Here is a 27,814-nt window from a genome sequence, read left to right as displayed (position 1 = left end):
ATAAATAATCCCCTTAATTTAAACTTGCCTACGCTCCTGGAATTTCCAGGAGGTTCACGAATTTCGGGGGACCCTCCCGGAAGAGTAGGTATCCTCCCAGGCTGGGAGGATTGACGTAATTTCGCCGACACAAGCATCAAATTCCGGAGGGGAGGTTTTAAAAGTGGGCAAGTATGCCTTAACTACTTAAATAACAGTACAACTGGAAGAAATATGACTGATCTGTACTAAACCATAGCAACCAATCCGTAATTTGCTTACAATGACTTGCCTACACTTGGCAGGTAAAAGCTAATTGGTGGTTGATTGGTTGCTACGGGTTAATGCAGATTTAAATTGATATTATTGTGCAACCCTTGTTGTGTATTTTGCCTTTTGTTGTAAGTCCTGGCCCTCGCCACCACATATTTCTAGGTGTCGCTGACCATTCCAAAAGTAACTTTTTTTATAAAACTAACCTATCACTACAACTACATGCACCGTGTACTGATGTTGTGTTCCAGTAATGCTTATTTTCTTTAGTTGTTTAATGTATCTTTTATTTCCATTGCAATTCAAAGTGAGGGAGAAACAGCAGGTATTCCAGTAATTTGGAAAACCATGTCCCTGTGACTATGAAAGGAATGGAAAGGTAGTTACCAATTATTTATGTTATTACCAGACTAGTCAAGTTGCTGTGTGCCATATCAAAGAAACAAGTATGGCTTTAAGTGGTACACAGCCATCGTTGTACAGTATGCTTGGTGCTGTGATCTGGCCTGACTGCTGTTACTTAATGGTGTTTGTGAATCTTATGAGCCATCTGGGGACTCATTAAACCGATGGTGTCACATGGTCTCACACGCCCCTGGCCTTGTGGGCAAAATTCCTCCTGAAGGTTTTTTTCCCCAGGCACCCAGTAAATTAAAGCGTCTCGCATCAGGGATCGGAGTCCCAGGCTGTCTCATAAACAAGAATATATTTTTGTTATTTGTATCTGGCAAACATTTTAGCGCTAGTGTTGGTGTTTGCTACTAAAATACTTCGTTCTGGCTAATGCATTAAAGGACCAAGAGGTTTTCCATCTTCAGATAACTTTTTAGCTTATTGTCTTGTACGTGCTCTCTAGTTTTACTGTGTACATTTATTTTTCTTTGTACCTTCTGTGCATTTCAGACAGCAACAATAGATCATCATCATCATCACCATTTATTTATATAGCGCCACTTATTCCGCAGCGCTGTACAGAGAACTTATTCACATCAGTGCCTGCCCCAATGGAGCTTACAGTCTAAATTCCCTAACACACACAGACAGACAGACATAGAGAGAGACTAGGGTCAATTTGATAGCAGCCAATTAATCTACCAGTATGTTTTTGGAGTGTGGGAGGAAACCAGAGTGCCCGGAGGAAACCCACGCAAACTCAGGAAGAACATACAAACTACACACAGATAAGGCCATGGTCGGGAATTGAACTCATGAGCCCAGTGCTGTGAGGCAGAAGTGCTAACCACTAAGCCACCATGTTGATCATTTAGATACTTGGCTGAAATGCACAGAAGGGAGCTAAGAAGGAAAAACATGTCCAGTTAGCGTAGTGTATGTATGAGCCAATAAATTAAAGTTATCCGAATGTAGATTTGCATAAATTACTTCTGCAACATTTTCCACCCCCTCTCCATCCCGGCTTGCATTCCTTCCAATATAAATATGTTTTCTGTTTTACTTAGTGAAAGACAAATTATTATGTTTTGCGTGTTTCTGATCTAGCAACTGAATGCATTAAAAATATTTTTTTATCATTAGTAATGGTATGTCCCTGTCCTACTTATTTGTTCCATTTACTAGTTAAAATGCATTGACTAACGTGTATTTTTTTTCCCCTCTTCTGTTTAGAGAAAAGATTCAGGTCAATGAACTTTATATATATATATCTCCACATGTGGGTAACCTTTAGAGGAGAAGGAGAAGTGATTGCAGTAAATATAAGGAGAGGAAAAGGTTAGTTAGAGGGGCAATTAGTCCACAGGGAGGAGGCTGAATAGAGATATTTAGAAGCGATAGAGGAAATTGTGGAATGTTGAGGTTCCCCAGTGTCAGTTTTGTGGATCCAGACAGAAAAAAAGAACCTTTAAATCCTCGATTTTCTTTCCGCTTTAACCTCCCCCTCCATCTATTTTATGCTTCAACAACCTACTTAATCCGCCGCTTTCCCCAAATTCCATCATTATCCCTCCCATATGCTCCTACATTTTCTTACAGTTCTATAGAATCAGCATATTGTCTGGCATTCTGTACAATAATGTGATGCACCAGATACAGATTTATAACAAATCTGGATGATTATAGGGGCAAGGGAGACGAGATTTGGAGCTGGGATAAGGAAACGCGGCTAGCTATCCAGTTGGGCCAAAAGAAAGGCTGAAGGCTTGGGTAATGGCAGAGTTTGGTCGCCAGCCAAAAGTGTAACAGCTTAGTAGTAGCATTACATTAAGAGAAATGCTTCATAAATAAGAAAACGTGCAGTAGGCACATCCTTTGCTTGGCTTCTGCTCAATGCGATAATTAGCTGTAAATGAGCTTTAAATCCCACCCCACCAGATGTAAGTTATCAAGAATATTTGACAGCTGCTGTAAACAATGAACAACAGTCCAAGTTCAGTGTTCTGTGGCCAATTCATTGTGGCGAAGAGCTGTCCAAAACATGAAGATAGTATAATTAATATCTAGGATGCTATTAATGAACAAACAATTATGAATTCTAACTGCAACACACAAATATAATTATTTCATATTTTTGACATATTTATTAGTATAAAGGCTAGACTACTTTTTCTTGACAGAAATCCAAAATAGTCCCAGTTGTATAGAGCATAGATTTTCAATGCTGTCATTAAGGGGCTGATATATTAGGGGGCTGTAAGGTTCTATTTCCATTGAAACCGGCAGTTTTCGCTAGGCTTTTTCTCGCTTTGCCCTATATGAGAAAGAACGGATATATCTGGCGGTAACCCTATCGCCAGATGTGTAAGATGCGCTGTCTTTCGATTCTTGAACCACTGAACTACCTGTTCTATTATCGCCATCCTGAGAGGAAAGAATTCTTTGAATAGAACATTGTTTTAAATGCTTTATTATATGAAAAACAGAGGAGCTGAGCAATCCTTAGCTGGATGAGTCTATGTAGATGTGAGCTGGCTAGCCAGTGTGCCTATGGCAGTGGAAGTAGAATTCCAGATTTGGGAATTAAGTTCCACTAATAAAAAAAAAAAATAAAGGTTAAAAAAAAAAAACAACTTAGAAAAATATTTGAAAAACCTTAAATGCTTTATTCTAAGAATAAAGCCGTTTTTAATGATTGTCCTCTGGTATCGCCATCCTGAGATAGAGATAACAGAACAGTAATTCCTGCGATACTTAAATAGTAAATAGCCTTCCCCATGCAAAGACAAAAGCTGGCGAATATTTACAGTGGGTATTAGAAGTCCCCACTCCCCAATAAAACACTATCAATGGCAAAAACACCCATTTTCACATGCAATAGGGGTTTTCGTCCTTTAATAAATTGTCCCTAAAACTAAATGCATCGCTACCTACCTTATCTAGAAATGGTGCGTAACAGACCTGACATTTTTTTCACACTGTTATCTATTGTCAGTGTACTGAGAAAGTAGATACAACATTCAAAACATATCAGATTACCTTATATCTTCATGGGAGGGCTAGCAAATTATAGCTCGGGGGGCAAGACTCAACTCAGCAGCCTATTAGGAACATTTTAAATGGGGGAACAAAAGCCCAATGTAGCCCACTATGGGACCTGCCCAGGGGGCAGATGCCTCCCAGCCTGCCCCTGTTTATCTTTATGGCCAGTATGTTATGCAGACCCAGTGCCCAGGACATGCCACCTTGACGCCTAACCAGAGATCTTATCTGTTAGGCACCAAGTCCAGCCATTGTAGCTGGAAGTGACTTGACACTGGTCACTTCACTACTTCAGTGTTTTTAGATCTTTTTGTCAGATGTTGCTGTGGTATACTGAAGTAAAATTACAAACATTTCATATATGCAAAGGCTTTAATTGACAATTACATTAAGTGTATGCAAAGAGTCAATACTTGCAGTGTTGACTCTTCTTTTGGAAGACCTCTGTAATTCGCCCTGGAATGCTGTCAATCAACTTCTGGGCCACATACTGTCTGATGGCCGCCCATTCTTGCCTAATCAATGCTTGGAGTTTGTCAGAATTTGTGGGTTTTTGTTTGTCCATCTGCCTCTTGAGGATTGACCACAAGTTCTCAATGGGATTAAGGTCTGGGGAGTTTCCTGGCCAAAGACCCAAAATTTTGATGTTTTGATTCCGGAGTCACTTAGTTATCACTTTTGCCTTAGGGCAAGGTGCTCCATCATGCTGAAAAAGGCATTGTTCTTCACCAAACTGTTCTTGGATGGTTGCGAGAAGTTTCTCTTGGAGGATGTTTTGGTACCTTTCTTTATTCATGGCTGTGTTCTTAGGCAAAATTGAGAGTGAGCCCACTCCCTTGGCTGAGAAGCAACCCCACACATGAATGGTCTCAGGATGCTTTACTGTTGGCATGACACAGGACTGATGGTAGTGCTCGCCTTTCCTTCTCCAGACAAGCGTTTTTCCAGATGCCCCAAACAATCTGAAAGGGGATTGATCAGAGAAAATTACTTTACCCCAGTCCTCAGCAGTCCAATCCCTGTACCTTTTGCAGAATATCAGTCTGCCCCTGATGTTTTTCTTGGAGAGAAGTGGCTTTTTTGCTGGCCTTCTTGGCACCAGGCCATCCTCCAAAAGTCTTCGCCTCACTGTGCATGCAGATGCACTCACACTTGCCTGCTGCCATTTCTGAGCAAGCTATGCACTGGTGGTGCCCTGATCCCACAGCTGAATCAACTTTAGGAGACGGTCCTGGCACTTTCTGGACACTCTTGGGTGGCCTGAAGCCGCCTTCACAACTATTGAACCTCTCTCCTTGAAGTTCTTGATGATCCGATAAATGGTTGATTTAGGTGCAATTTTACTTGCAGCAATTTCCTTGCCTGTGAAGCCCTTTTTGTGCAAAGCAATGATGACTGAACATGTTTCCTTGCAGATAACCATGGTTAAGTGATGAAGAACAATGATTTCAAGCACCACCCTCCTTTTAAAGCTTCCAGTCTGTTATTCTAACTCAATCAGCATGACAGAGTGATCTCCAGCCTTGTCCTCGTCAACACTCTCACCTGTGTTAACGAGAGAATCACTGACCTGATGTCAGCTGGTCCTTTTGTGGCAGGGCTGAAATGCAGTGGAAATGTTGTTTTTGGGATAATGTTCATTGTCATGGCAAAGAGGAACTTTGAAATTAATTTCAATTTCATCTGATCACTCTTCATGACATTCTGAAGTATATGCAAATTGACATTATAAAAACTGAGGCAACAGACTTTGTGAAAAATAATATTTGTGTCATTCACAAAAATTTTAGCCATGACTGTAGAGAACTCATATTGTCTGGCGTTCAATATAGGAAACGTAGTCTTAGCTCTGTAACAAGTGGCCATACAGATTCATTTATACCAATGGACCCCACACATTCAGTGTGCCGAAGCTTGTGGAACAAAGCGGCACTGTGAGCTGAAAGGATTGTATTAGTGACATGAATAAGAGCTAGTTCTGTGGGTGTTCGAACACCCCCATAATATTTGTGCTGCTGCAAACACTAACCATGGCATTTGTCAGTCATAGGGGTGGGGGGTAACATGAGCACCCCATACTTGCCAACTTTTCCTCGTTGGCTTCAGGGAGATCTCAGGGGAAGTGGGTATGCAGGGGCGGGGCTTGATGAATCGCATCATTTTAGCCTCGCCCCTTAAACGAATGTTACAATGTTTTGACCAATTACAGCAGGGGGCAGGGCTAAGATGACGCGATATTTGCGTCATTAAGCCCACCCACCACTTATCTATTGTGGGGGCAAGAACGGGAGGTTGCCCTGCTCTCCCTGGAGGTCTCTCAGATATGTGGGAGTCTCCCAGACTTTCCGGGAGAGTAGTCAACTATGCGTTAAAGAAAAGCAGCTAATGCATCTCTAGAGGCTGAAGTGTCTTTTACATTTCTGTCTCCATTACTGAAGTCATGTTGTCTTACCTGTCAGTCTTTGACTAAATCTTGGTCTCCATGAAAATGGCCACCTCCATAGGCATCAATACATGAACATAGGACACAATTTCTGAACTGTGTCATCATGCCACAGATGGAGAAGCCAACCACATCTTGTACTGGCTCAGCATCAGGGAGAATGACAGACTCTTCAGGGAGTGAGGGAGATCACCCCTATTTCAGGGAGTCTCCCTGACATTCAGGGAGAGTTGGCAAGTATGGAGCACCCCCAATCATTTTATAATGACATGTAATGATATATATGTGTCCACCACAACATTAGATGCTCTTTGATTTATTGTTTAAGTAAGTTGGCTACAATTAGAGATGGGCGGGTCCGGTTCTCCGAGAACCGAACCCACCCGAACTTTGGGTATCCGAGTACCGAGCTGAGCAGCTCGGTACTCTCCCGCCAATTCCGAATCCAAATCGAGGCCGAACGTCATTGTGACGTCGTCGGATCTCGGGACTCGGTTCTCGCGATACTTCAACTTTATAAATACACGCCTCCACAGCAATCCATCGCCATTTGACAGAGGGAGAGAGCAGGGTGTAGTCATAGGCTAATTAGAGCAGGGACAGAGAAAGAATACAATATTGTTCTTGCAATTGCTCTAACCAAAATCGCTAGTGCAGAGAGGAGGATAGAGGTTTATTATTTTTTCTTCATATTTGGCACTCCCCAGCGCTTTTGGGTTGTCCCCCATAATTGTGCATTAATATTTCTGGCTGTCAAAAGTCATATCTGTCAGCAGTATCTACTCAATAAATGTTAGCACTCCTCAGTGTTTTTGGGGTGTCCTCTCTAATTGTGCATTAATATTTCTGGCTGTCAAAAGTCATATCTGTCAGCAGTATCTACTCAATAATTTTAAGCACTCCTCAGTGTTTTTGGGGTGTCCTCTCTAATTGTGCATTAATATTTCTGGCTGTCAAAAGTCATATCTGTCAGCAGTATCTACTCAATAATTTGTAGCACTCCTCAGTGTTTTTGGGGTGTCCTCCCTAATTGTGCATTAATATTTCTGGCTGTCAAAAGTCATATCTGTCAGCAGTATCTACTCAATAATTTGTAGCACTCCTCAGTGTTTTTGGGGTGTCCTCCCTAATTGTGCATTAATATTTCTGGCTGTCAAAAGTCATATCTGTCAGCAGTATCTACTCAATAATTTGTAGCACTCCTCAGTGTTTTTGGGGTGTCCTCCCTAATTGTGCATTAATATTTCTGGCTGTCAAAAGTCATATCTGTCAGCAGTATCTACTCAATAATTTTTAGCACTCCTCAGTGTTTTTGGGGTGTCCTCCCTAATTGTGCATTAATATTTCTGGCTGTCAAAAGTCATATCTGTCAGCAGTATCTACTCAATAATTTTTAGCACTCCTCAGTGGTTTGCGCTCAGAATGGATTCAAAGCAGTCCACATATGATCTAAATGAGCAACCAGGTTCTGTCACCAGTCCTGATGTTAGTGTTCCCAGTACGTCATCTGGCCAAGGCGATGTCAAACAACAGAGTGTTTTCAAATTAGTGCAAAAAACAAAAACCAAAAAAAAATTTACTGTATTGAAGCGAAAAAGAAGTGTAACTGAGCAAAAGTTAAGTGACGATAAAAAAAAAATTGCAAGCATGCCATTCTACACACGCAGTGGCAAAGAGAGAATGAGGCCTTCACCTTTGGCTATTAGTGGCAGATCCCAAAAAGTTACCCAGGCTACAATTGGTGCACAACTACTGTTACGCGTCAAAGCTGAGCTGCAAGATACCAGTGAGGCATTACAGGAGAATATTTGCTCTGATTCACAAATGACAACAATCCCTGTGGAGAGTCCATCCAACAGTGGGATGTCTAATCGTGAGCATTCTGCTGATGTGTGCCTTAATAGCCCGAGTGTAGCCGGTGATACCCAAATTGAGGATGCCACTTTGGAATTAGAAGAGGATGAGGGGGAGATTTGTGTAGGCGACGAGGGCGCTAATGATGATGTTGATGATTATGATGCAGACAGATACCAAATTGCCTTTCTCAATTTCTATTTATATTCTAGATTATATAACGGCTGAATAGTTTTCTATTTTACTCCTAGTGGAGAGAGGATCTGATGCAGACAGATACCAAACTGCCTTTGTCCATTTCAATTTATATTGTACAGTCTATAATGGCTGAATTTTTTAGTATTTTATACAAGTGGAGGGGGGGCTAGAGAGACAGAAACCAAACTGGCTTTCTCCATGTCAATTAATATTGTACAGTCTATAATGGCTGAATTTTTTGGTATTTTATACAAGTGGAGGGGGGGCTAGAGAGACAGAAACCAAACTGGCTTTCTCCATGTCAATTAATATTGTACAGTCTATAATGGCTGAATTTTTTGGTATTTTATACAAGTGGAGGGGGGCCTAGAGAGACAGAGTGACCCCAAACTGTCTTTCTCCATGTCAATTAATATTGTACAGTCTATAATGGCTGAATTTTTTAGTATTTTATACAAGTGGAGGGGGGCCTAGAGAGACAGAAACCAAACTGGCTTTCTCCATGTCAATTAATATTGTACAGTCTATAATGGCTGAATTTTTTGCTATTTTATACAAGTGGAGGGGGGCCTTGAGAGACAGAAAGCAAACTGGCTTTTTCCATTTCTTTACATATTTAACTATAAGTGTAGGGTGTAATATACATTCAAAGACGATGGCTGCATTGCCAATATGCATAGATGGAGAGGAAGACAATCTGTTTTGTGTGTAGAATAGGCCTACCAACGAAGAATTAAACTGTTTTTTTGGATGATTTATTACCTCAACAATTAGATTACTTGTCTCTAAAACAGTTGGAGCACTAAATTGGGTTAATTTAGGCCCAAAAACATGGATTTTCCCAAAAAATAGCAAAACAAAACCAAACAAAACCAAAACCAAAACCAAAACACGCAATGGCGGTTTTGCAAAACCAAAACCAAAACCAAAACACGACGGTAATCCAGATCCAAAACCGAATCCAAAACCAAAACACGGGGGTCAGTGACCATCTCTAGCTACAATACTGCTGTAGAGATTTTAAGTTTAAGGTTTTTTTTTACTGTAGATTATTAATAATAATCTGTTATAGACTCTGAATATGTCTCATTTTTACCTGACTGGCTTCAGATGAATGTAAAATCCTAGCTCAGCCTCTGCTACATTCCTCAGCTTTTGTCATCGCATTTCCCTGGCATTTGCAGTAGAAAGAAAGAAAAAAATAGAATCCGTTCTTTGATCTTCATCACTCCAGCATAAAAAGGTCAGAGGTCATCCCCAGTAATTCAAAGCCGGTCCCACCAAACAGGCAGTGTCTTCAAACTTTGAAGGGCACCAATTACAGCTGGTAATGCATATCAGGATGAAATGCAGCGCTTTCACCCCGCTCCCTGTTTGATGAATCTTGTTTCACAGCCTTGGATAGACTCTAATGAGGGGGAGGTGACAGAGGTGGGCCTGGCAGACTTTTAATGGTCGATTTTTATAAAAGGCCTAATCTGTCTTCATATTTTTTTTGGGGGGGGGGGGGATCATTAGGGAAGGAGATCTGAAGATTTATTTAAAAGAAAAAATTGTAGATGGCAAGTACTTTGTTTGCAACCTGCGCCCCTCCTTATATTATCTGAAATATGGGCATTGAAAAGCTACACTGTGTACGTCACCGAATGCTTTTATTTTGACATTAAAGCAAATCCATAATGCGTGTCTTTGGTTTTGATTGCTTTGAACATCAAACACTATGTTTGCAGGAACCAGGGCTGTGGCGGATCTGATGAAATCTGTCTCTCCCGCCTTCTGTTATCTGGATTTCATAACATAACTCTTTATAAAGCAGATTACACATGATCGCAGGTCATGCTAAAGATGTCATCTACTGTATGTTGCATCCAGCGACCTTCTTTACTGTCCAGAGTAAGCACAAAATCTGCAGCTATCTCCACTGTCAACTTTCTGCGGTAAGGATACAATCAAGAACGTTTTGGGTTGATTCCCAGCGCAGTAATTAAAATGAAGGGGAAGTTAAACAACGGACAAATTAATGAGCTTGTTAAGATATCCGTGAGCTTGTTCTGTCAGCAGCCAAATGCTGCAGATAAAATCAGACAAACTGCTCCTTTCTCGGTTTTGTATTTCCTGGGGGATTAAATGAATACTAAATCGAAAAGGATTTTCATGCTTGCACAAAACTATCTGTAAATGTGCCTGAAGCTTCGCTTAACTAAGGGTCTGGTCATGGCGGGAGGATATTTCCTGTGCACATCAAGCTTCCTGTCTGTAAACCTATTAAAGAACAAAACAGGGACAGCCTAAACCAGTCCTGGCCAACCAGTGTCTCTCAAGGTGTTGTAACTGACAAGTTATGCTGGGACTTGTAGTTCCACAACACCTGTAGAGCGACTGGTTGGCCAGGCCTGGCCTAAGCCAAGGATGAACTAATTCCAGTAGCCAGTGTGCCTTAAAAAATTATTGCTGAAGCCCAACTTTCTTGAATCCATTTTATTGATGCCGATAGGTGCAAATATAGGGCAGCACGGTGGCTAAGTGGTTAGCACTTCTGCCTCACAGCACTGGGGTCATGAGTTCAATTCCCGGCCATGGCCTTATCTGTGTGGAGTTTGTATGTTCTCCCAGTGTTTGCGTGGGTTTCCTCCGGGTGCTCCAGTTTCCTCCCACACTCCAAAAACATACTGGTAGGTTAATTGGCTGCTATCAAATTGATCCTACACTCTCTCTCTCTGTCTGTGTGTGTGTGTCTGTGTTAGGGAATTTAGACTGGAAGCTCCAATGGGGCAGGGACTGATGTGAGTGAGTTCTCTGTACAGCGCTGCAGAATCAGTGGCGCTATATAAATAAAAGGTGATGATGATGTTGATGATATACCCCTGGCTTCTGAAATGAATTCTACTTTGCACCCTGACCTAACCCATGATAGGAGTTTATAGTTGCCAACTGTCCCGCTCAAGGATCGTCCCAGGTTTAAAACATTTGTCTTGTAAACATCCTCATTTTTCAAATGCAAATCGCGCCTTGTTTAAACACGTTGCCGATTTCAATTTAGCTGTCAAAGTCGCAGAATATCTGCGATTTGCAAAAAGAGCTCCTTAATACATTTATCCCCAGGAATATTATGTTTATTGTAGAACATGAAACCCAGGGTATATTTATCATAGGCTGGCAAAAATGGCTGTTTTGCTGGCGTTTGGGCTTCTGTGAATAAAGCATTTTTTTATATGGGAAATAATCTTCACCAACAAGTAAAACAAATTTGGGATTTTAAACCATTAGCTGCAATGCATCCTGAATTTATTTAGCAAAGATTTCTGTGGGTTTGTTTTAGGAAATGCTATTTTATAGTAGATTCATCTGAATTACTTCTATGTTATGAAAGTTACTACTGTACACAATTGCTCATTTTAAAGGTGCAATTCCACATTATTATTTTTTCCCATAGCAAAACAAGTTTTGTTCTTTTGTTTTTTTTTTTTTTTTAAGCATGAAGCTGGTTTTTGTACTTTTTCAGGGATGTTCTCCTATAACTTGTGTCCTTTGCAAAATTGATCTTTGGGTGAGGTTTATATTGCTACGATTGCAAAAATAAATAAAAAATATCCAATCTCCTAGAAGCATTTGTTTTCTGCTAAGGAAAGTGTGAACTGATGTAAACCAATCAGTCACCAAGCTCCTCTGTGGTCATGTGATGGCACAGACGAGGGGGGTTGGTCAGAGTGTATGCAATAAGTATTCTAAAGCCTCTCTGCTCGCTACAGCATATGTCATGTGACTAGTTGCCATTCAAATCCTGTGACACCTAACAAACTGCAAATCATTAATGTCGTCTTGAATGGAAACCCTAAATAACAATGGCCGACACCATGTGTCATCTTGCATTTAACCAGAGTAATTTATGTGAAAGAAAAATGTCTCCTTTTTTAAAAAAATATATTGCACCTATAATTTACAGTGATGATTTCTGTTAAGGCCTAGCTTCCCCTAACTCGTTCATCAAGCGTACGACCAGTTTGGGGAAGAAGAGGTGTATGCTTTGGATTCGACTGAGAGATGCTGGTTTTCTCATCAATCTCGTAATACACTTACTTCAGTTAATGGCTCTTACTGGTTCCTGAAAATCTCCCTCCTCAGAGAACACTATCTTAAAACAATTTGCTCTCATGTGGTGCTCACAGCGGCCAGGCTTGCTCAGCATCTAATATCTTAATTACTCAAGTATAAAGGAAATTGCTTATTTACAGAACAAAGTCCATTCATGGAGCAGATCTGATCCACTCTTGTTTTTTGTGTCTTTACATATGCAAAGATTAACGAGCTGCTAAAATAAAATTCAACCTAATTTGAACATGTATAATACTCACAAATACAAGTCCCTTTATAAGACAGAACTTAATATGGATGACATTGTATCCCTCACGTGTCCTAGCGATATATAGGAGAGAGACAAGCTCCCACACTGTTCTAATATTAACACACATAGATAATCCTAAATAGTGTATATAGACACTAAATATGACAATAATGAACACAGCACATAACACAGATCATGCAGTATTTAATGCATACATCATCATTATCATTTATTTATATAGCATCACTGACTTTCCAGCGCTGTACAAAGAACTCATTCACATCAGTCCCTGCCCCATTGGAGCTTACAGTCTAAATTCTCTAACATACACACACACCCAGAGAGAGAGAGAGAGAGAGAGAAAGAGACTAGGGTCAATTTTGTTAGCAGTCAATTAACCTACCAGTATGTTTTTGGAGTGTGGGAGGAAATCGGAGCACCTGGAGAAAACCCACGCAAACACGGAAAGAACATACAAACTCCACACAGATAAGGCCATGGTCGGGAATTGAACTAATGACCCCAGCGCTGTGAGGCAGAAGTGCTAACCACTTAGCCACCATGCTGCCCAAATCATGATATAACATAAATCATGATATAACATTACATTTATTACACTAAGCCAGCCACACAACATCCTGTCCATGCACATCACGCCGCCCCCCAGACACCTCACGCCACCCCAAGACACATTATGACCAATCATGGCACCCTCCTAGACATATTATGCCCCCCCTTCCCCCCAACATATTATGACCCATCATGACACCCCTCCAAGACACATTATGACCCATCATGGAAGCCCCCCTAGACACATAATGGCACCACCAGCCCACTGTTTGTACTTATGTCTGCTGTGCTGGTGCTGCTGACATCCAGGGTCGAAACTTTCTGTAGGGTGAGCAGGGGAACTCTTAGGGGCAGGGCCTGATCAACCACTAGGCTGACCAGGCTGCAGCCTGGGGCGCTGGGTCCCGGGGGGCGCGGCACTGTGGGTATTTTTTTTTTTTTTACATTTTTTTTTTTTTTTTCACATTTTTTTTTTTCTTCATTCATATTTTTTTTCGGGGTGGGGGAGGGGGGGTCGCCGCGGGGGGGTGGAGGGCTCGACGATCAAAAGCATTGGTGGTCAGTGGTTAGCAACACACAGCCAATCGCCAGGCTGCCTGTTGCTGTGCAGCAGACAGGAAGCAGGACGTCTTCACTTCCTATCTGCTGATCTGAGGAGAGGAGCGACGCTGGCACAACTACAGGTAAGTGAAGGGGGGAACTGCCCTGCATATCTATAGGGAGGGGGGGAACTGCCCTGCATATCTATAGGGAGGGGGGGAACTACCCTGCATATCTATAGGGAGGGGGGGAACTACACTGCATATCTATAGAGAGGGGGGGGTAACTACCCTGCATATCTATAGGGAGGGGGGGGACTACCCTGCATATCTATAGGGAGGGAGAGGGGGGACTGTCATGCATATGTATAGGGAGGGAGAGGGGGACTGTCATACAAATCTATAGGGTGGGAGGGGGGGGCTGCCATGAAAATCTATAGGGAGGTAGAGAGGTTGATATATATGAAGAAGGGGAGAGAAGGGGGGCTGATATATGTGACTGGGGGAGTTTTGATGTGACGGGGGGGGATAGCTAGCTAGCAGAGTGGAGGTAAGGAAAATAGCTGCAAGGGGGATGGATGCAGGGTGGGAGGTAAAGAAAATGGCTGCAGCAGGGGTTAAGGAAAATGGCTGTGGGGGGGGGGGGGGTTGTGGTTAAGGAAAATGGCTGCAGGGGGTATTTAAAAAATAGAGCAGCTTTGGGGGGCAGAATCTCATGATTGTGTGGTGGTCACATGGGTGGTCTCAGCAATCACTAGAATACTAAATATTAGTGAGATGGGGCTGGTAGAGGTTTGTATTTGATTGACAACAAATATTCAGATATTGCTTATATATGTCTGTCCAATGGGGTACTTTTAGCTGGCCATAATGGAGTGTTTTGTTTTAACTAAAGGGCCTAATCATTCAGGGTTTGCATTATAATACATTTTTGCATTTTCAAAAAAGGACGCCAACTTTCCAGAAGCCAGCGAGAGGATAACAAAGTTGCAAGAGAGAAGAGCAAGGACAGGTAAGAGACAATGGCACAATCTGTCTAAATTTGAATGCTGGAGAATACACCTGAACATTCATATTCAGGAGTCTTCCTATACACCTATATATTCGGAGGAGGGGGGGCGCTGCGGCCGTATTAGCCTAGGGCGGCCAGAACCCTTAATCAGGCCCTGCTTAGGGGGGAATTCAATCCCCCCTTCCCCCCTGAAGTACCGCTGCGTTGCATGTATTGCTGTTATTATGGTAAGTTTAACCCAGCTTTCTGCTCGCAGCTCTGCGAGCAAAGAACCGGCATTTAAACTACTGTAATAACGATATTTACGTGCTTGCGGTAATAGTGCGCAGGCCGCGTTACTTTTTCAAGTAATGCTGCCAATTGAATTCCCCCCTTAGTCTCGACTCGCACTGTAGCCTGTAGAAAATAGCTGGGCAGTGTGAGGTAATATACCGTCTCGTGATTGGGAGCAGCTAGTAAAGAACTGATTACTTTAAAATTAAAAAATACTTCTACCCCCCCCCCCCCCCCCCTTTTTCACTGTTCACACGGTAAAGGTTCCCATAGTGCCCTGTATGTCTGACTGGGCTGTCTCTCGAGCTCCATCTCCCGTTCTGCACACCTCCACTCCCGTTGTGCTAGACCAGTAAAGAGCACTGAGAGCAGTGACATCGGGGAGCTCAGCACGGCAACAAATAAAGGGATTAGCCTGTGAGAGTCATTTATTATTTATTATTGTTTATATAGTGCTGTTCATATTACTCCGCTTTGTACAGAGATTATGTAATCGTTCATACCAGTCCCTGCCCCATTGGAGCTCACATTCTAAGTGGTATATTTAAGAAATAACGGTAGTGCACTATCGTGCGCTTACCGTGTAAATTAGTCCACAATGTCTCCTACTCAAATTTATTAAAGGTGCATTGCCGCAGATATCAATGATATCTGCTGCTTTGCACTCCTGATCGTTTTGCGAGCAGTCACCATACAACAGCTCTGGCCGCAGTTTAACAAGTCCCGAAAAAATCTTTTTTCGGGAACTTGTGTTAATGTACGCCAGCTGAAGCTGGCGTACATCATCCGAAATGTTGCTTAAACTTGTGTACTTCGTTATGTCCAGCTCTGCTCCGGAGAGCAGAGCTGGACAGCGCATGGGCAGGGAGTGGTCTTGCGATCCCTCCCTGTCACAGCCTCAAGTTCTCCGGTCGGCACATGCGCAGTTGCATGAAGAACTGAAAGCACGCTGAAGAGGAGGAGATCGGGAGACAGCCCGACCGAAGAGGCAGTGGTGAGTAAGTTTTTCGGAACTGCTGTTTCTGTGTTCCATTTTTCATAAATTTGAGAAATACATCAATCCTTATCCATGCGATAAGGATTGATAAGTATTTCTAATTTTTCCCGATACATGATAAATGTGCCCCTAAATCTCCCAACACACACACACACACACTCTAAGGTCTATTTTGTAAGAAGCCAAATAACCTATCAGATTGTTTTTGGAGGAAACTGGAGCTTCTGGGGGAAACTCGCTCCTGCACAGGGAGAACATCCAAACTCCACACAGATAGAGCTGGTCAGAATCAAACTCCTGACCCCAGTGCTGTGAGGCAGCAATGCTAAGCAGCGTGCAACCGTGCTGACATTATGTGCTGTGTCTTTCCAGTGCTGCCTTCCCCTCTACTGAACTTCTCGCAAGTCCCTTTTTATTAATCTGTGGCCATAACATGGATTTTCCAACTCTCCATATCGCAACAATAGAAACTCTGTTATCACTACAAATCATTATGAACATCTTGGAGCAGCTGAGTGATACTGGCCGGGAGCGGTAACACGTGCCGCTTTGCTGGGCCAGTTCCCCATGCTTTGCATGAGGAAGCTTTCGCTGGAGAATGCCAACGAATCTCTTCACCAACGGTACTGGCAGCGCTAGACTTTGATGTTTAATACTTAGGCCCCTTAGTGTTCCTTACTGGTCTAGAGGGCAGAGATTGTGACCGTGTACTAGATGAAATACTGGGCTCACACACATCGGGAGACACCCTCTTCTGGGCAAATGGGGATAGGTAGGTGTTTTTTTTATTTTGTTATTTGAAAGGTCAATAATCAAATAGAGACATAAAGGTCTGTTTATTAATTAACAGGGTTTTGCCCCATTAATTGTCTGTCTTCGTGATTTTTGAAATTCATTTATTAAAAAATCATCTCTGGACAGCGCTTCCGATAGGAGTCTGTCCCGCAAACGACTTTACTTACCTTTCAACTCCGGCCACTGTCGCAAAGTGGCTTTGCAATAGGGTCACTTTGCAATAGAAACGGAGGAGGGCAGGTAAGCTTTGTAGAGGTATCTAAAGATCCCTCTACCGCCATGCTCTGCCCATAGGATTCAGTTGATCTTCAGATGGCGCCAGACATCGGGGACAAGTTCCACAAAGCTAAACTTTTCAGAACTTGTTATAATTGCTCAGACTGCAGTGCCCATTGACTATTAAGGGGATTGCGGTTAATGCGCTAATTTGTCTAATGCGGGAGATATCTCTGACATCTCCTGCGTTAGTCTTTTAGTAAATTAATATTTTATTTAAAAATGCCTAAACCATGCAGAAAACTCAGTTTCCGCATGGTTTAGGGCTTCACAAATAGACCTCATATATTTAAAACTGGGACTGTCAGGGAAACTATTTTATGTGTTATTAAGTGAACCTGTATCAGACATTGCAGACATACAGGACCATTCTCAGGCATTATTTTTTTGTCTATTGACATCAAAGCGCTTTTAACAAGCTTTCGAATGCAAGTGAGATGCTTAAAAGGAATGCCCATGTGTCTGAGGTCTTAGAGTATATATAAAAAAAAGATATTTCAGATCATCCATAGGTTCTGCTAAATTGCAGTCAGCATCTCAGACAGTGAGTTTTGTTATATGAGGGCTTACATCAGTAAGGAATGTGCACAAACTTTCTAGATTCCAGTGTCTCGGTAATCAGTAACCTTTTATGTACAGTGTGAAATTCTTTTAGAATATAAATGAGCGTGAGCGTGACAGGTCCCCCACCTGTGCATTCTGCATAATCAGCTGCCTTATTCTTCTGATCGAGAATATAAATTTAGCATTATGGATGAAATTCTAAGAATATCCTTTAACGTTACTCACTTCATTCATCATGATTTTCTCAGCAGGGGTGGGAAGAAAGGCAGCTGCTGGAATCGCCTAGCAAGTGATCAAGCAAGGCATAGTTAGGCACAGCGGACCACAGTCTATGCTCATAGCCATGTGTGTGATTGTCAGCTTAGTAGGGTAGCACTTGCAGTAAGTTACCTCCGATCATAATAGATCACTGTAATCTGAATGGATCCGTGCAATTCAGCCCACTTGTAAGTCCGAATTGCTCACAGATCTGTCTTGATCCAAGGCTATTGTTTCATACCAGTTGGCCTATTTATTAACCAATTTCTCCATGTAAAATCCCCAAAAGCAGACGTTTTACACTGCAAATGTGAGTATAGTTAAAATTTTTTGAACATCGCAGCAGCATGGTGGCTCAGTGGTTAGCACTTCTGCCTCACAGCACTGGGGTCATGAGTTCGATTCCCGACCATGGCCTTCTCTGTGTGGAGTTTGTATGTTCTCCCTGTGTGTGCGTGGGTTTCCTCCGGGTGCTCCGGTTTACTCCCACACTCCAAAATAAACATACTGGTAGGTTAATTGGCTGCTAATAAATTGGCCTTAGTCTCTCTGTCTGTGAGTGTCTATATTAGGGGATTTAGATTGTAAGCTCCAATGGGGCAGGGACTGATGTGAGTGAGTTCTCTGTACAGCGCTGCAGAATTAGCGGCGCTATATAAATAAATAGATGATGATGATCGCATCACAGATATAGATATCTGCTGCTTTGCATTTCTGTTTGTTTTACAGTGCAGTCCCTATAAAAGTGTATGGGGACTGCTCCTTAACGCTATTTAACAACTTCCAAAAATGCTAAATTTTCAAAATCTTTTCATGTTAATTCACGCTAGCCCAAGCTGGCGTACGCCACCGTAATTTAAACTTTTCATCTCTGTCAGCTCTGCTCCAAACAGCAGAACTGGACAGCGCATGTGTGGAGGGATCATGTGATCCCTCCTTGTCACATGACTCAAGTACGTTGGTTAGTGCTGTTTGCACTGCAGCTATACAACAATAAAAGACAGTAGGGTGCTTGGTGCGCATACCCGAGGTTTTCCGTTCTGCGCATGCGCACAGGGATTGAAATTGTGAAGCGAGATTGCAATAGGAGAAGAGGCAGTGTATAGTAAGTGTTGTGCTTCAGATGAATTGAGGTTTTTCGCAGCGGATGTTCCTATGGAGATTATTTTTTAATAAATATGAAAGAGAGTTCAATCCTTATCTATGTGATGATTGAATACGCTTTTCATATTTAGCGGTGGGTAATAAATAGGGGCCCATATTTGGCCATCTTAGGGATCTATTTATCAATATGTTCTCGGTGGTGAGCTTTTTATATGTGTAATTTAAAAAAAATAATTGCTAGGGTAGCTGAGAGATACTTGGCTGCCTCAGCGATACTGGCCTGGAGCGGTAAGGGTTAACTTACTGCTTCGCCGAGCCAATCATTGCAGATGTGCACATGGATGAGCCGGCTTCTAGTTCCACTAATGTGGAGAGAAAAAAAATTAAAGTTTAAAAATAGATACATTTATTTGAAAAAATGAAAAACCTATTAATTAAAAAATGCTTTATTCATATATTAAGTTTTGTTTTTATGGGTTTTTTTTTTTAAATTATTTTATTTTATTATAGCTATGCTGAGGTATTGCATTGGTACAAGTACAGCCAGCCGGTGATAGCATTGTTTTATGGCAGTAACAGATTAATGTGTAGGGTGAAGCAAGAAAAGTCCCTATAGCAATAGGGCTTTTCTCTCTTTGATCAGTCAGACAAGGCATTGCACAGGAGAGGTGATGAGTCTAGGATGGATTTTTAAAGATAAACATGGGATTCATGCAACTATATAAACCTGCTTGGTAAAATGTGTCATAGGTTGCAGTTTTTACTCCAGAAAAGCTTGAAAAGACCTCTCTCAGTTCTGAACTTCATCAAGAATGAGAACTAAAGATTTAGGTACAAAAGTGCATGTTATAGACATAATCCTTTGTGCGTCTACACAGAAACATAACTTATATAAGGCATGCAACATTGTTGCAGAAAGTACAAGACCATCAGTGAGACAATATTCTATTAAGATTGGATGTACATTGCCAATAGGCTTTTACTCATACTCATATTAATGTTTGCGTTGAGAGCATTTTATTCAACTTGCTATATGCTCTCTCCCAGATAGGCTTCCTCCAGCCTGCACAGGAGGAGACCAGCGAGGTATAGAGAAGGACTGTCTGTGAAAGAGCATAGAGGAAAAACTGATAAGGATTGTGTGGGTAGTTTTTGCAAACCACACAGTATGTTAGACACTCTGCAGTAAATTAAAAGTAATTTATTATTATTATTATTATTATTATTAATATTTATAAGGCGCCACAAGATTTCCACAGCACCGTACAAAAAAACAGACAGTGGACCATATAGGGTAAAACAGTACAGAACAATAAACAAAAATACCAGTACTTTAATAGCTCCAACCATAGCTAACACAGTGGAGTTGGAGGAGAAGAATAGGTAGGGAGACAGGAGGGAAGATGACCCTGCTCGTAAGAGCTTAAATCCTAAAGGCAGAACAAACAGACAGAAGACACAATGGGGAGTCAGAGGGGATCAATCACAAGAGAAGCGAGAGGCGGGACAGGGGAAGGGAGAGGTGAGAAAATCAGGCATGGAGAGAAGGTTAGGTGGGTGGCTGGTAGGCTTTGAGGAACAGATGAGTTTTAAGTGCTCTTTTGAAGGTGCACAAATTAGGGGACAGTCGGATGGAGCGATGGAGGTCGTTCCAGTGGAAGGGGGCAGCCTGGGAGAAATCTTGGGTTCTGAAGTGGGATGCGGTGATCAGCATGGAGGAGAAGCGACGGTCATTGGCTGATCCCAGGGAAAGGGATGGGGTGTGAAGGGAGAGTAGGGTGGAGATGTATGGTGCAGTGGAGTGGTAGGGGGCCTTGTAGGTGAGCGTGAGGAGTTTGAGAAGGGTTTTGTAGGGGAAGGGGAGCCAGTGTACGGCAAGGCAGAGAGGGGAGGCAGAAGAAGAGAGGCATGAAAGGAAGAGGAGTCTCGCAGCCGCATTATGTATAGACCTGAGAGGAATAGAATAAAGGAAAATTAGGACCTCGCGCTAGATCCTCTAAAGCTGCATAACCACCTTGAAAAACAGTTTCAGTACTTCCTAGCTAGATCCTCGGGCATTCTTACCTACTTCCTGGGCCTCCTTTCTGGGAGGTCCACAGGACAAGTGCGGGACACATGACAACAGGATTCGCATCATCACAGACCACACCCCACTGCTGCACAATGTTGTAATTGTGCCATATTGCCGCAGTTAGTGGAACCCTAATACAAATCGCTAGAGGAACGGGGTCCACTTTAGGAAAAATACTTTCTAGATAGTAGTGTAGTTTTAAGGATCATGAATCCAGAAAATGGGGTTCATTTGCTCTGAAAAATAGTTAAAAAATAGAGCAGTGAGTAAAAATGGAAAGCTGTTTCAGTGGACAGACTTTGTAGGGACATTTTCTGCATGAGTTAATATTTTTCCTTTACTTTTCGTTTCTCATGCTTGAAACACATTGATAATTTTTACCCACGGATGAATAAAATAAATTAGTTTAAAAAGCATTTGTTCCTGTGCAAATGGCAATAAACAAAAAGTGAGGGGAACATGCAGAGCAGCCATAAATTATAAAACATGTTTTAATTCCTTCAACTTGATTAATTCATTATGCAGTAAATGCGAATCAGATAAACTGCTGACTGAAGCTGAAGAGTAAAGAATAATCGTCATCCAATTAGACCCAAACTGAGCCAGTAGACTTATCCCAAGGCCCCTCTTGAACCAGCGGCTTCTCCTGAGGCCTGACGGAGCCTTCTCGGTGCTTGTAAAAGAGTTACAGGCTTAGTAGTATATACAATAAAGGTGAGAGTCAGGCGTACTAGTAGTATATACCAGCAGAGGTGGGTGAGTCTAAACTAGTAAAGGCGAGGGTCAGGCATACAAGTAGTATATACCAGAGGTGGCTGAGTCTAAACTGATCCCAGGGAAAGGGATGGGGTGTGAAGGGAGAGTAGGGTGGAGATGTATGGTGCAGTGGAGTGGTAGGGGGCCTTGTAGGTGAGCGTGAGGAGTTTGAGAAGGGTTTTGTAGGGGAAGGGGAGCCAGTGTACGGCAAGGCAGAGAGGGGAGGCAGAAGAAGAGAGGCATGAAAGGAAGAGGAGTCTCGCAGCCGCATTATGTATAGACCTGAGAGGAATAGAATAAAGGAAAATTAGGACCTCGCGCTAGATCCTCTAAAGCTGCATAACCACCTTGAAAAACAGTTTCAGTACTTCCTAGCTAGATCCTCGGGCATTCTTACCTACTTCCTGGGCCTCCTTTCTGGGAGGTCCACAGGACAAGTGCGGGACACATGACAACAGGATTCGCATCATCACAGACCACACCCCACTGCTGCACAATGTTGTAATTGTGCCATATTGCCGCAGTTAGTGGAACCCTAATACAAATCGCTAGAGGAACGGGGTCCACTTTAGGAAAAATACTTTCTAGATAGTAGTGTAGTTTTAAGGATCATGAATCCAGAAAATGGGGTTCATTTGCTCTGAAAAATAGTTAAAAAATAGAGCAGTGAGTAAAAATGGAAAGCTGTTTCAGTGGACAGACTTTGTAGGGACATTTTCTGCATGAGTTAATATTTTTCCTTTACTTTTCGTTTCTCATGCTTGAAACACATTGATAATTTTTACCCACGGATGAATAAAATAAATTAGTTTAAAAAGCATTTGTTCCTGTGCAAATGGCAATAAACAAAAAGTGAGGGGAACATGCAGAGCAGCCATAAATTATAAAACATGTTTTAATTCCTTCAACTTGATTAATTCATTATGCAGTAAATGCGAATCAGATAAACTGCTGACTGAAGCTGAAGAGTAAAGAATAATCGTCATCCAATTAGACCCAAACTGAGCCAGTAGACTTATCCCAAGGCCCCTCTTGAACCAGCGGCTTCTCCTGAGGCCTGACGGAGCCTTCTCGGTGCTTGTAAAAGAGTTACATGCTTAGTAGTATATACAATAAAGGTGAGAGTCAGGCGTACTAGTAGTATATACCAGCAGAGGTGGGTGAGTCTAAACTAGTAAAGGTGAGGGTCAGGCATACAAGTAGTATATACCAGAGGTGGCTGAGTCTAAACCAGTAAAGGTAAGAGTCAGGCGTATTGACATTTTCCTTAGTTAATAATAATGGGGTTTTTTTTCCTCAGTGGGACTACAGATATTAGTATGGTATATTATTATATATACTGTATTACATTGATATTTGTCTTGCTGATGCCTTAAAATTAAAGGGCACACAAATGATAGCCATAATGATGGAATATAATCCTTAACTAATAATAATTTTATGCACTAGGTTGAGTACTAATTTACATTTTTTACAATGGTGTCTTTGTAACCTCGCTTTTTTTAGTATATTAAAAGTGAACCATTATAGGTGCCCTTATTATTGTAGTATTTCCTGACCTTTCATAGTAGATTAAACAGAGCTTGGTGTTTCCAATTAAATAAACAGGCCACTCTTTCTATGTACATTGTTAATTACCCTCCGCGGGGCTCCCGATCTTCAAGCAGATTCCGAAATGAGAATCCTGAATTATTTAAACTGAACAAGTGGCTCTGTGTGTTTCCGCTGCTGCTGAGGAGGGCGTTTCAATCCCTGCATTTATTGACACTGAAAAATTGTTTTTACTGTCTAAAATGGCTCTAAGGATGCTCCGAGTTTTTGTATCACAGCTGAAGACAGGTATGAGAATTTATATCACCTGGTTGTATATTTAGGATCAAGAAAATGTTTTTTTTAAGTGTGTGTTATCATTTTTAGAAGTTTTCCATGGTCTGCCTTAAGTGTGATCCATACAAAGTTCAGTGGTCTGTTTTGTCATTAGTTTCTTGTGAAATTAATATTTTTGAAGATCCAAAAAACATCATTTGCAGCCATCTGAAAAAGTTTGACTGTTAGCCAGAGTAATATTACTACTTTCAGAGGATTTTTGGATGGTGTTCTGTGTCTTAAGCATTAATGTACTTTAGAGGCAAAAGCTTAAACTATTAATGTTTATAATTGTCTTCTTAGAGCTTATACATAATTATCCATAATAATTGGAGACACTGCTGTGACTATAAGGGGGTAGCACTGATTTATTTATATTGTAAAGCTGATTTGGTAAATTATTGTGTGAAATCCTCTTAACAAGATTAAGGTAAATTCACAAGGGTTATTTTAATCAGAGAAGAGACTCAGAAGTGAGAGGGAACAGGGATCATTGATCCCTATTAGAAAAAGCACATTGGACTGACCTGGTCTTGAAAAATAGAGAACATGTCATTTCTTTCACCTCCACATTCATCCGCTGCTGTGTGCATACTTTTTGTCACAGCTCAATGACCCCCTAGTTCAGTGGTGTCTCTTCTTTAAATTGGAAGACAGAAGAGATGCAGCACGGGTGGATTTAAATCATCTGTGTGCACTTAGCTTTACTGTACAGTGCAGTGTAACATGTAGATAATCTATAACTGAAGAATAATAGTAATATGTTAGTTACACTTATGTACACTGCAGATGTCCTTGTTTGTGTTTAAAACTAGTTGCTGTACTTTTGGGTAATTTTGGTGTTTAGCTTAGATATTAGCCCAGGTTTTAGATTGAGAGGTAGAATTGTTTTGTTTAATAACCTCCTGCTTCTAAACAGGGTTTCTCTTAACGTAGGTATAGCTTTGGGTCTAATTATAGACCACTACTAGAAAGACTGGATGATAATTGCAGCCTTATTGTCATGTTCGTATGGTTTTTAGAACCAGTGTTAACTTTCATGATGTACGAATCCTGACAGCGTTTTAAAATCTGTGCGCAATGACACTTTGTTGCTGGGTAGGTGGATCTATTTAAGTCCTTCTAAGTAGAGTAAAATGCCATGATCATAATAATATTCTGTCCTACCTTATTTTTGATGTATGGGGAAAAGGAGAAGCTCCGCTGTTAAGGGAGCAGACTGTGTACACCAAGAGACCTGCTAGAAACCCCAGTTTTAATTCCAGTGTCTCTTCCGTGAGACCCTGGTCAAGTCAGTTTACCTCCTGTGTCCCAGGCATACAAAAAAATTACTTCAGCAAATAAAGTCTAATAAAACATTCACAGAGAAATATATACAGGGCAAGAGAGGTGGCACAATCGATCATTTTAATAGTTCCTTGAATTCATCCTTTTCTATAATTGAATATATCTGTTATGTCCAATCTACTGATTAAGGCTGAAGTGGACACAAGAATGTAGAACTCAGGAGCCAGTAAGCTGGCCGTACACTTCCCGATGCATCTAACTGCCCGATCTCTATAAGGGTACAGGGTTTTTTTTTGCATGTAAAATAGCAAACACATACGTATTTGATATGCACTTTTTTTACATGCGTTTAGAGATGAATGTATAGCTCTTAACTATGTGTAACATGTCAAACACATTTAGGGGCGTGTTCAATTAGCCACGTTACTTGCAAAAGTAACGCAGCGTTAAAAGTATTAACGTTATTACGGTAATTCTAACCCGGATTTCAGCTCGCAGCTCCCTGAGCTGCAAGCAGAAAGCCAACGTTAAAGGTACCGTAATAACGGTAGTTACGTGCACTATTACCGTAATGATGGTAAAAGTGCGCAAGCAACGTTACTTTTGACAGTAACGCGGCCAATTGAATATATCCCTTAGGAGGGAATTCAATGTCCACGGAGTGCCTCTGGAACGCTTGTAGGGGCACTCTGCGGTGATGTAATATCTCGGAATGCTCCTCGCACCCTGTAGAGTTGCGCTGGAACATCTGTGATGTTGGGGTACTGTAGTACCTGGAAATGTGCACAGCCAAACATTGCAGCGATGTTCGGCGGCACATTGCGCACAGTGGAACAAGTAGCGCTCATAACAGCACAACACAAGTTAAAAATGCAAACATATATTGTCTCACTTGGTGCTTTTTGATGATTTTGAGTTTCACATCTATTAAAATATGTATTTTAAACATAGACCCACTGGCATTAGAATTATAAGATTTAGTCATATACATACAGCAGGTCTGTGTCCCGGCCCTATGGCCGGATAAAACCCCATTATCGTGGTTGGATGATGATACATACATGCATCATGGTCCAGCTGAATTTCTTGACCATCACAAATTACATCTGATAAGTCAAATCTGGGATCCAGCAGGATCTTTTCAGTAGTCAGAGGAATTGGTTTACTGGTTCCTGGGACCTGTCCATCCCTAGAAAAAGGAATTCAGAGGCTTCAGTTAAAACAGGTAAAAGTGATTTAAGATAAATGGCCAAGAGACTTATGTAAAGTCTAAATGTAATTTTAGATGCTTAGTAAATTATTGTGAAGGTCTTTGTGGATTAAATCGCCCACTGTTGGACTTTTGTTCCTAACTGCCGATTCTCTTCCAGATGATGGGAAGCTGTCCCTAGAGGAGTTCCAGACCTTTTTTTCTGATGGGACCCTCAACGAGGAGGAACTTGAGAGGCTGTTTCACACCATCGACTCTGACAACACCAAGTAAGAAAGTGATGCATGTCTCCCTCTGCTTAATAGAGCATATCCGTGTGTTCCTTCTGCTCTCACACTGTTTCCTTGTCTGCTTGTCTAGCGGTGTATAGTAACGTTATCTCTGTCTGTGTTTATCATTGTGCTAAGGAAAAGATAAAGCTGTAAATAACTATAATTTTTCAAAGGAAAACATGCAATTTAATATTGGTCAATATGGTTCATAACATGATCTGATTATTTTTAGTGTTTAATAAAAGCAAATTAACCCTTTTTTTTTATTTTGGAAAACGATCAGCCTCCCTCCAGCTAGTAACATTGCCAACCCCAAGACCTCCACCCTGGTTGAAGAGTTCCTCTGGTTGGCCATATACCAGGTGCACCTCTGAGGCCTGATCCACAAACAACATGCTTTGTATGATAGTCACTGCAGTTGATTAGATAAGTCAGTTATATTGTCAACTATACAAGCTTCAAGCTTCTCCTGGCTTTTAATCACGCTGGGCTGGCGGTCGGTGTATTTCCCAAAGTGAAGGGGGGGGGGGTGCAAGATGGACTTCCGCAGTTCTTCTATTCCCCACGGAAATCTCCACCCCTTGGTAACAGAGGTGTAGTTTTTGCAAGTGTACCTTAGTTTACAAGTTAGTTGTGCTTATTCTACTTGTGATTTTAACCTGCACCCCTCAAAAGTTTGATTTTCTTTATTTTCTGTTGGGATGTTTGTCTGGCCTGAGCCTGACTGTGATATTTTAGTTTTATAAGAGGTACAATCTAGCCACAAGTGCTGATTGCATAGATTTGTACCATGATCTCATCACTTCATAATTCCTCTATTGGAATATATTCTGTTCTTTCACTGCAAAGACCTTTTTTTTAATCTATACGTCATACTTGCCAACTCTCCCGGGACGTCTGGGAGACTCCCGAAATTCGGGTAGGTCTCCCGGGCTCCCGGGAGAGCAGGCAAATATCCAGCATATGGCAACATGCTCCTCAAAATGACGCGATTCGCGGTGAATCGCGTCATTTTGGCCCCGTCCCCGTGAAAAACGGCCTTTTGTCACGGGGGCGGAGCCAAAATGACGTGAATTTCCGCACCCCGCCCCTACCGTCCTCCAGTCACGCCCCCCTGCCTGGGATCTCCCGGAATTAGCTTGCCAAAGGTTGGCAAGTATGATCTATATTATGTAGGTTACTTCACGTACAGTATATAATTTAGGAATATCCCTTACATAAAATGGGTTTTATTTCCTAAACATCTGTAGTACATAGGAAACTCTCTACCTGCAAATAATTTCATTGTAGGTGTTCTTTACCTTCCTGTGGCATCTTACTCACATTATCGCTTATTCTCTTCTTCTGTATCCTAAACATGAAGTACCCTATCTGTTCTTTATAACCCCCGCACCCTATTACTTTCTTGTCTACCTCTCCCTGTCTGTTACAGTTTAGTAT

General features: G+C 41.6%; 1 protein-coding gene across 1 annotated transcript in view; it reads left to right on the top strand.

Annotated features, from left to right (window-relative positions):
• The window catches only part of NECAB2 (N-terminal EF-hand calcium binding protein 2), a 136,893-nt gene that overhangs the window by 29,269 nt on the left and 79,810 nt on the right, over positions 1–27,814 (top strand). The window contains exon 3 of the mRNA XM_075188888.1: positions 26,263–26,371. Coding sequence (XP_075044989.1) covers positions 26,263–26,371 — 109 coding nt within the window. The remainder of the gene's footprint in view (positions 1–26,262; positions 26,372–27,814) is intronic.

The sequence above is a fragment of the Mixophyes fleayi genome, chromosome 10 (assembly GCF_038048845.1).
Source record: "Mixophyes fleayi isolate aMixFle1 chromosome 10, aMixFle1.hap1, whole genome shotgun sequence".
NCBI lineage: Eukaryota > Metazoa > Chordata > Amphibia > Anura > Limnodynastidae > Mixophyes > Mixophyes fleayi.
The sequence above is the reverse complement of the archived record's forward strand: the minus strand, read 5'-3'. Positions and strand labels throughout refer to the sequence as shown.